Source organism: Sipha flava, unplaced genomic scaffold (assembly GCF_003268045.1).
Source record: "Sipha flava isolate LNK unplaced genomic scaffold, YSA_version1 0_pilon_pilon, whole genome shotgun sequence".
NCBI lineage: Eukaryota > Metazoa > Arthropoda > Insecta > Hemiptera > Aphididae > Sipha > Sipha flava.
In genome coordinates, this window is record NW_020271713.1 from 2,519,966 (window position 1) to 2,530,641 (window position 10,676).

General features: G+C 25.6%; 1 protein-coding gene across 1 annotated transcript; it reads right to left on the minus strand.

The window, feature by feature from the left end:
- Positions 1-4,885: 4,885 nt before the first annotated feature.
- Positions 4,886-10,140, minus strand: LOC112694010 (mitochondrial 2-oxoglutarate/malate carrier protein-like). The gene is made up of 6 exons (XM_025569331.1): positions 10,073-10,140; positions 9,339-9,575; positions 6,586-6,670; positions 5,539-5,752; positions 5,197-5,296; positions 4,886-5,127 (listed from the first exon to the last, which is right to left on the minus strand). The coding sequence occupies exons 1-6, from the start codon at positions 10,138-10,140 to the stop codon at positions 4,908-4,910; spliced, it is 924 nt and encodes a 307-aa protein (XP_025425116.1). The 3' UTR covers positions 4,886-4,907.
- Between the last annotated feature and the right edge of the window lie 536 nt (positions 10,141-10,676).

Below are 10,676 nucleotides of genomic sequence, written 5' to 3' on the forward strand. Positions count from 1 at the left end.
AATAACGAGAGCATCTCTAATGCAAATTCTGAACGTTGATGATAATCAGTGGGTTTCAACTGTTGAACAATTGTCAACTTATAAGGATGGAAGTTTAACTCACGCTTGACGATGCGTCGAACGGAAGAACGATTAATTTGTAAAGCCTGAGCTTGTTTGCGCACCGAGCGTCGTGGACTTTGGAGAACAGCGGCTCTTACCCTTTCCGTATTTTCGGGAGTTGTTACAGTACGTACGGGGTCAGATGGCTTTTTTTTTGTAATTATTCCCGTTGTTCGAAAAGCAGTGACCCATCTCATAATTGTTTTCCGATCGGGAACCGCACCGTGACGGCCAATGTTAAAATTAATTCTGAATGCACGCTGTACTTTCACTACCGATTCGTTGTTTTTGACAAATGAGTCGTACGCGAACACACGGTGAACAACACTCCACTGCTCCATCGTGGAAACTAAATGGCATTATCTAACGGATAGAATGAGACCATTCCGACTTACTCACACTCAGTTTACGTCGAGAAAAACCCATATATTTTTAGCCCTATTCCCGTGACCCACCCTGTATATTAATATAGAGCGGCCCAAACAAGGACCGGCCCATCGGGATGATTCCTAATTTTCCGATAGGCCAATCCACCCCTGTGTACTCCCTATACGTGGTTAAGTTTCTCTAAAAAAAGGTTTCTATTATTCGTAAATTGTGCACAAATTAGTTGTGTTTTAGTGCGCAAATGAGTTGCAGCTCATTTTTTGGTTTATAAATTATTAGAATTTTATACCTAGTAGTTCGTCCCTCCTTTTTCTTCGAACCCCCCTCTATTTCAAAATCCTAAACACGCCACTGCCAATCAGTAACCCATTTATATTTTAACTGTTGAGGGGACCTTGACTTACTTTTGAAATATTTAACGTTATTTGTTCACCAACATTTAGTTCTTAGTTTTTCACTGCTATTATTTCCGCTGCGATTGTTTGTCGTTCATGAAATTCAATGGGTTAAATAAAACTTTTACTTGTTTTTCATTAATCCTCTTATTTTCTACTTCAATCAGATCATATTCACGATATAAATAATAATAGTTTTGAGTTTTAGTTTCACCTGTATTCAATACAAATACAATAACATTTCATTAGTATTATTTTTCTGGCTTGAAATAGGTATTTAGTTAAACGTCTCTACATATCATTGAATGACTGGGCATTTAACTAAACATCTAGGTGGACATTAAAAATCACATAAAATTAAATTCTTTGACTAATGCCTTAATTTAGCTAATTACTTATGACACACACACACACACACACACATATATATATATCAGCCGCTATTTTTCATAACAATTTGTACTACCTACACATTTTTTTAATGTACAATGCTATCATACAGAGCCTCTCTCTAGTCCCACAATTTCATATGGTTATAATTTTTAGTATAATGTGAACAATTATTTTTAGTAATAATTATTTTTTATTAATCAAATCTTACATTATAATTAGGTAACTACTAATCTGTTTTTTTTTAAATTTAAAATATACTTATATCTGGTATAAATCTGAAAACTATTAATAAATTATTTATTTTAATGTGGAATATATAATTTAAGATTTAATATATATATTTAACTTCTGATTAGCTGTCTTGCTTAAACTGGCTTCCTAAAAAACACCTTCATAATAGTATTATTTATCAGTATTTAGGTTTACTTACTAAATACTGATAAATAATACTTCTCGAATCCGTAGTGTATAATTCTAATTTCGGATTACACACTGTACACACTTTGTGTCGAGGTTCACTAAAAAAATTGGGGCCGACATCTATATACTATTGTAATATATTAATTATTATATAGATATACATATAAAAGTTGTATGTTGGTTTTACGCTATGAAGTTATAAAATTATACATTATTATATCAATTCTTTACACATTAAATTTATACAATAAATATATATATTTGTACAATAAGATATTTGCCTTTTATTTCGTAGAAGAATCAATGAAACTTATACTCTAGTCCCTAGGTACAGGAAAATAAATTATGGTAAGTTTTTAAACAACGATTCCGTGAAAGTAGATTAATGGAGAAAACATGTTCCCTGAATATTCTTTCAATAAATAATATATAGAATTAATTTTAATTATTTAGTGCTTTAGTATAAAAATTATAATTATAGTGATTATTTAAATTGTAAATTATAGTGTCTTATATAATCAGTAATTAATATTAGTTAAATTTTTTTTAAATGTCAAACATACTATAGTACATTAAAAATGTATAAAATCAATAATCAAGAATTGATAAAATGTATGTTATTATAGTTGAAAATATATTTTTAATATATATATGTATATATACTATTTACTTTTAGAAACTATAATCAATATCAGCAAATACAATACACATAATAATATCAAGTAGGCTATGCAATTTAAATAACATGAGATAATATATTGACATGATTGGAGATAATATTTACCATTTTGTTTCAGGCAAAATGCGTGATCATCACATATAGGACTCTAATTTTGTTCGTAAAAATTCTGTTTACGTAAGTTTTTATTACACATCTTATTTTTTTTTTTTTTTTTTTTGGTTTCTACACATCTTATTAAACACTTATAATAATTATATTTACTAAAAGTGTATTTTGAATTTGTTATATTTATAATAAATATGTTATATGTAGATTGTACATAAAAATGTAGTTCAAATAGACCATTAAAAAAACTGAAATTCCTGTTATCGTTTGATAAATTGAATGATGAATGTCAAAATATTTCAATTTTTTATCAGAATACTTAATAAATCTAAATAACTTTGATACTTATAAAAATAAAAATACTGATATTCAAGAATATTGAATAATATTAAAAACATAAATTATTATTTTAAATGGTTAGAAACTAAATAACGTATAAGGTCATTTAAACAAAATTAAACCTAAGTATAATTAAAGTATTAAGTTAGGTTATTTTTTAAATTGAGTTTAAGTAAAATAATAGATAAGCTAAATTTTAAAAATATTAAAAAGAAAAATTAAAATTTTTTTTTCAAACATATTTATTAATATTATTTTACTACAAGAGGAATTTTTCATGATATAATGGGTAAAAGAGAATCAGTGCCAATTTTTGTAATTTTACCTCGTCACACTTTATAATGCCAAGGTTTAAGAATGGAATTAATTTGATTTATAAGCTCGAAGTTAATGTTTATACATTTTCAAATAGAATATTAAATAAATAATTTATTTTTTAATAACATTTAACATATTAAGATTTATCCTTGGATTTAAGTAGAAAATAATGGGCCCTTACAAGCAAAAACAGATTAAAGGAAATTGTATTGCTTAAAAATGATCGTTTACGTCCATTAAGTTTTAGATACCATAATACATTATAACTACATAAATTGAAAAAAATTTATTTGCTTCAAACAATTGTTTTCTAATTATATCATGCGTTATTATTAAAATAATACTCTAATAGTTTAAAGCAGAAAAATCTAAGCGTAAGCAAACAAAAATGATAAAAAAAAAGAAATATTTTGTTGGCTGTCCTTCCTCAAAAATATCACTATTCAAAAACAGATTATTCTTAAAAACATATTTAAAAATATGAAGTAAAAATATTCATAGGTTTAGAATTGCAATATTTTATCAATAGTAACCTATATGATTATAATAGCATTCATTCGATTTATTATTTGAAGAAGATAAAAATTATATCATATATATTATATAGCTATCAGAAAATTTAAATAACAATTATTTTTTTATTCACTTAATTTTATCAATTTTTCTTTTATTGTCTGTCAATATGGGTTTGTTTATTTTAAACTGAGATCTTATTTTTTCCCTGTTATTATAATGCTTAGATTATATGAAAAAGAAATAATTATATAATTATATTAATTTAGAAAAAACCAAATTAGTTATTTTATTATACTATATTATTTTATAAGCTCATAAAGTTTAATTTTTTTTTATCAATATTGTCACTAAATTGTATAGGAGAGTTTTAAATCTGATCCTATAATGACATTACAATTACAGATAAATAAGAACCTAATTATTAAATTCTTGATTAATTATCCATTAATATTTGTATTATAATTAACATAGTTTATTTTTAAAAGATTATATAATCTTAATAATTTATTATTTACAAAAATATTTAAAGACAAAAATATTACTTATTCAATACGTAAAACGCGTATATTAATAGTTATCAATATCTTTCTGAGAGAGAGAACTAATTTTTATGTTTTTAAAGTATTCACAATTTTAGTATTAAATAAACTCATCTTATCATGAAATTAATGGCTTCATCGCTCAATTTATAGTAGAAGTATAATAAGTAATGAGTCGTTACTTTTTTTACTTCTATTATACTTTTTTTCTATTATTATTAATGAGTCATTAGTAATGACTAATGAGTAGAGCGTGAATTTCTTATGTATTCAAAACTAAACAGATTTGCACTAAAATGTTAAAATATACACTCAACATTAAGAAAAAAAAAAAAAACATTTATATTTTAACATTTAATTAAAATAATATTCGTATACATAAAATATGGAACCAGACTGTAAATACTTTTCTTTAAACATCTTTGTATCTACATGGACATTTTGGTATATGGATATTTTTGTACATAAAAAGTAAATAAAAGTAAATAAAAACTTAGGCTAGAGTATTATTATATTTGAGTATTTTATATATAAGTATTAACTATTTTTAATTTTTTTTTTTTTTATTTTATTAAATATTTCATGTGCCATTTTATTTTTTTTATACTATAATAGTGTAAAATCAAAAAAAACAATTGAAAGATTTCTGTTATAAAAAAAATAAATAGATTTAAACTGTACACTGATAATTAATTAATTAATTCAATCCAATTAATCTTCGATTGGTTCATTCATAATATATTGTCTGTAACCATTGTTCAACTGTTCCATGAAAATGAACAACAAGACTGTACCTGGGGCAATTCGTAAATAATAAAAAGGCCATCCTTTCCACAAAGCTTTCACTCCTTCAGTTTTTAACAAAGTGTTCCCCACATCAATAAAACCTGTATATTCTGATTTGCCATCTACAATTTTTTGTTGTTGAATTCTATAACGTAAAATATTATAGTTAAAATGTGTGTAGTATGTGCCATGGACTCATAAACAAAATATTTACCGTGTTTTAATTACATCCATTGGATTCGAAAAAACGGAGTATAGAATTCCCGAAATCATACTCGCTACTGTATGAAGCTTTAAGCCATTTTCCATGTTTTCTGAAATCAATAAAAACGCTTATTTTTAACAAATAGATTTTTTCATGAGATATAATAGTTGACTGTGGTAATTCTATTTTATTTAGTGCAAAACAGGTATTATTGGAACAAAAATTATTCAGTACTTTACACAATACATATTTGGTGTCCCCCAGGGAGTGAATCATGAGTGTACGTCCTTGAAGTGTGGGTGAAAACTAAATTTTTAATAACTTATTCAGATGATATTTCATCGATCTTACGGTATTCCATCAGATACTCTTTGGCCGAGTCATAAGACATCAATTGCGTTACATTGGCAGTCATCGCCCTAATCACCGAGGACACCGTTCCTCGCCATAGCCCGCGAATGCCTTCGTCTTTTCGGATTTTCAAAAGAGCGTCGAAAACATGTTTATAGTTACGTCTTGATTCTTTCGGCAAACGTCCGTCGGACGTCATGCGGACTACAGCAATCTATAGCATTTTTAATTTTTTTTTTATATTTCCAAAAAATTAACGGTAATATAAAATTAATACTTTTAACAATACACTATATACATTACAGGTTATCCTATCTCCGATTAACAGTAACACATAAATCAATACGTACATTTTTTTTTTCATTAATCATCGAGATACGAGTAAAATTTCACCGATCTAATTGTATTTATACGCAGTGAATAGTAGTAAAAAACTTATAAGTGTTTACAAAAATTGGAACCAAAGACTTATTAACGGTCAATTTATATAGTAGTTGCCTGCCAAAATATTTTGCTGATATGCCGAGAGTGGCGGCAAGGTAAATGATTTTTGCTATAGATCAGCAGTTCTCAAACTTTTATGTTCACAGAGCCCCAAAAATCAAGAACGCCAATATCAAATCACAACTCATAAAAAACGATGCATCAATTATTATTTGCTTTTTAATGTTTTTTAATAATTTGTATGCCATGTACGTACAAAATGTTTAAAACATTAATATTTGATGATTTATAAGATTTAATGCGAACAATAATAACCATTGTTTATTTTTTATTAAACAGTAGGTACTTCAATAATTGGTTTGATGGGAGAAATTTGAATACGTGTCGCTTGTATACGATAATACACAATCCACATAAATGTAACAATCACTCTGATAATATTATTATATTAGAATTTGATACAGTTCAAATGTGTCCGTGGAGCTCCGGGATTACTCTTGCGGAGTCCCTTAGGACTTAAATCGAAATCGATTAATATATATTATTAATATTAGTTGTACTTGTACTTATACTAAATAGTAAATAGGTAAAAAATTATATTACGTCTGCCGGTGTAGCGATAAACGCAGCAAAAGCTCCGGTAGTCATGCTGGCGAGTGCATTATTCAGTACGCTGTCATATCCTCGTCTGAATCATAATAATAATACATAACAATTATCGTTTGCGGGCAAGTTAATAAAATTAATCAAATAAAATTAAGTTAAGGGATCACAAGATCGCTAAGTTAGAAGTTAAAAGCTAATAAATCATAAATTTAACTTGTTAAAATTAAAGTTATTATAGAACAAAACATTAACTTACCTTAGTTTAAAAAAAGTTAATGTATTTTTTTTAATTAATATTTAGAACACACAATGAGGGTTTGTGTTGTTTTTAATTTCTTAAATTACAATAATCAATAGTACTGAACTTTTAGTGTAATGTATAATATATATTGAAGCGTATTTGCCTATTTTAATTCATATAGTGGTCGAAATGGACCGGAGCGTACTAGAATGGCGCTCTGATTCATAATATTAGTTCTTGCATCTGTTCCGGTTAGTTAAAATAATAATTTAAAAGTTCCGGTTTGTGTGAAATATTTTAAAAAAATTGTAATTTGATAAGATGTTTCTGACATTATCAAAATTAAGAGGATTCAAATTTCTTTTCGACAGAATATAGAATAATATAAGGTATAATATATAAGGTCAATTTTATAGAATTCCAAGAGACTTGATGATATTGATTCGTTCTGAAAATATTTACACCTATAGCTAGTCGTTGAAATTGTGAAAAAATGCCAAAAAATACACAGCATTGTGAAAATTATTATAAACTATTACATTTTAATTGTATGGTTACTTTTTTTTAAATTTAAAATGTTATTATTATTTATTTAATATCTATTTAACTAATTATATTCTATTGTTAAGTAAACACAAATTAAAATAATTAAAATTAAAAATTAATATTATCATCAGCAAATTAATTTTATGAACGTTCCGGTTCGTAAAATTTTTCATTTCGAGCACTAAATTTATATGATTATTAAATATTTTACTACTCAAATCTCAATTAACAGTTTAATAAATCCTCATATTTTTATTCACTAGCTATTTAAGATCATGTTATAATAAAACAATACAATTAATAAATAAAATATAAAATATATATTATTTTATAAATAATACAATTCGTAATTTAATATATTTATAAAAAAAAAGTTATATTAGCAACACGCATAGTTTTCAAGGGTCCTTAATAATTAAATATATAACATTAAATAAATTACCTTTAATTATAAATTTCATTGTATGATTTATTTTTTAATGTGGTCATATTTGTTATATTTAAGCAATAAAATAATCTCAAAATTCTTATCAACTATTATTCCTTATTTATTATTATTCCTTAGTTATTTTTTATCAATTTGCCTCCTACGCATAGTACACTTTTTTTATTATACCTTTTATTTAGGATATACATAATGTCATTTTTAGAATTTTATTCCAATATCTAGAATCTGGTTAGCGGCTGTTTTACTTCATCGATAATTGCCTATCAAATCTACTGTATATAAATATTTTATCAAAAAGAAAAAAAAATTTTTTTTGTACTATTATAGTATAAGATTATTTAAAAGTAATTGTTATTTTAACCACATTTTAACTAAATAGAATATTTTAAAATTAACTGAGAAAAACTAAGTTATGTCAAAAGTCAATTAAACTAGTTGAGATATCTATAAAATGTTAATAAAAAATTAACTAACTAATTAAGTTAAATAATTTAAACAAATATAACCTTTTAACTAATGTCCACATTTAATAATAGTACATACATTTCCGTGTAAATATATCTAATGTTCTTTTTAACGAAATAAACGTTTTTTATTTGTTTTTACTAACCAGGTAAAAGGTAAAAGTTATAATTATTGCGATTTATATATATATACAATCAAAATAATTTCCACAAGTGGAAACTTACACGAAAGGAAAAGAACAAAAAAAAATGTATTTAAATCCACATAATTCTCTAGAAATACATGTATACATCTGATCTGATACAAATAAAGTACTGCGTTAGGTACTCAAAACCTAATAGGAATTGATATGTGCCCCTACCTGTGGGAATTTTGTACATAAAATATATTGTATTATGACATAATATTTGTTTGCACTCAAATACAAGTAATTGGAGAAACAGAAACAAATTATGTTAAACATCGTTCTTGTACAATTCTATATAATATTTTATGTCAAATAATTCGAATTTACTAAAATTTGTTGTACGATTTTTGCGGATGCTACAAAGCTTTCCAGAGATTTACGGAGACTTGTGGCATTGAACGTAGAGGTTATTAAATTAATTAAATTAATTAAAAAAAAAAAAATTGAAATAACAAAATAAAATTAACTAATGCATAAATTTTAACTAGTTAAAGTCATGTTTTATTGAAATTATTGAAGAAAATATATACATATTTTTCACACTGATCATATAAGTAGGTACATAAAAATATTCACATTGTGAAAAATTAAGTACACTACATAGTGTGCGTTCAAAAACTTTAATATATTGGAACATTTTCAAGTGTTTTAGTACAATGAGCAATTTGACATAGAATACACTTTTACGTATACCAAAAAATACTGAATGTCGCTATTTTCAAAACATATTCTAGAATTCAACTTTTTTTTTTTTTTAAGACTTAAACGATTGCTATATTTTAATATTAACGGTCGAAAATCGTGTGTCAAGTTTTTTGCGATTTATAAAAGTTTATCTTAAAATGTAATAATATAATTCTCACTTTTTCATTTCGTGCACGAGCGAAGTGTATGAACCAACCCGGGTTGATGTAAAAATCATTTGTCTCGTAAAGTTTGCAGTAATTCCTTTATAAAATCCCGAAAGCTTTTCTTGTTTTGCCATATTCACAATCGCATAGAACGAGTTCTTATGATCTACAGTCGTGCCTTTCTCTCCGCTGAGTTGCATCCGGAATTTAAGCACTTCCAACGGATGAACGAAGAAGGCCGAACCCATTCTAATTATAAACCATCATTAAACGAATTATATTTTCGTTACGAGTTATATACTGATATAATATTTTTTTGTGGTTCTCGATCATTTTTCGATACAAAATACTAGTTTAACCTCATTAATCTATGTAAATACATACGTACTGTTCGTAAGTACTCGTATATCGAAATCTGAACTTGATAAGCGGAACCGAGTTTTATTTGAACTTAACAATGGTAATTATTTTTATGATACTTAGATTTACTATACATACTATCTATTATGTATGAAATATTATCTCATGTAAGTATATGTATTTTACAGTTGATAGTTATTTACTTTACATAATATCAATATTTACTCTAGTTGAATGTTAAAAATTAACCTTTTTTGTTTTCATTTTATTTCTATTAACATCATACATTTATAAGACTCTATAGACGTCATGGCATCCTCATATAATAGAGAGCCACTATCACATAAAAATATTATACTGAAAAATAAAATATATAAATATTTTACCCAGCTAATCCAGCTATTGTAAAGTTAGCGTAAAACGGTAAATTTTTTTTCTCTTTTATACTTGACATACTGATGTAGAATAATAACTTGGTCACGATCCAATGGTAATAAATTTATTCTTCGACTATATGTGTTGGTACGGTTGAGTACAAAAACGGTTTTCAAATAAAAAAAATATAATTGAGACACTTGACAACACATAAACAATTTTTCTCTAATAAATAATATCTATTAAAGCTAGTAACAAGATATATAAACAACTTTTGGAAATTTGTTTAAACAAAAAAAAAATTATTGAAAATTACCATGAACAATGTACACTGATACTACATTAACCCTGAACATATAAGACTGAATTTATTGCCTAAATCATAAAAAGCTACTCAAACTTAAATCATTATAGGGAATAAATATTTACGAGTGTATATCAATATCGAAAATTTCACGTAATTAGTTCAACAAAATATTATTTTCATATTGCTTAGACGACTGTAAATTATATAAAACATAAGTTTTGAACAAATTGTCTTTTATGCAACAATATGAATAACAGCTTATTAGACCAAAAAAATTATCAGTTGAGCCTCATTAGTGTCTAAGTATG

What these genes read in the sequence shown, in the direction of transcription:
- LOC112694010 (XM_025569331.1), bottom strand. Translation starts at nt 10,140, where the DNA reads ATGTCAAGTATAAAAGAGAAAAAAAATTTACCGTTTTACGCTAACTTT. An exon ending in ACAATAGCTGGATTAGCTGG is followed by an intron (nt 9,576 to 10,072) that starts GTAAAATATTTA and finishes GTTTATAATTAG; the next exon opens with AATGGGTTCGGCCTTCTTCG. An exon ending in CTCGTGCACGAAATGAAAAA is followed by an intron (nt 6,671 to 9,338) that starts GTGAGAATTATA and finishes ATTATGATTCAG; the next exon opens with ACGAGGATATGACAGCGTAC.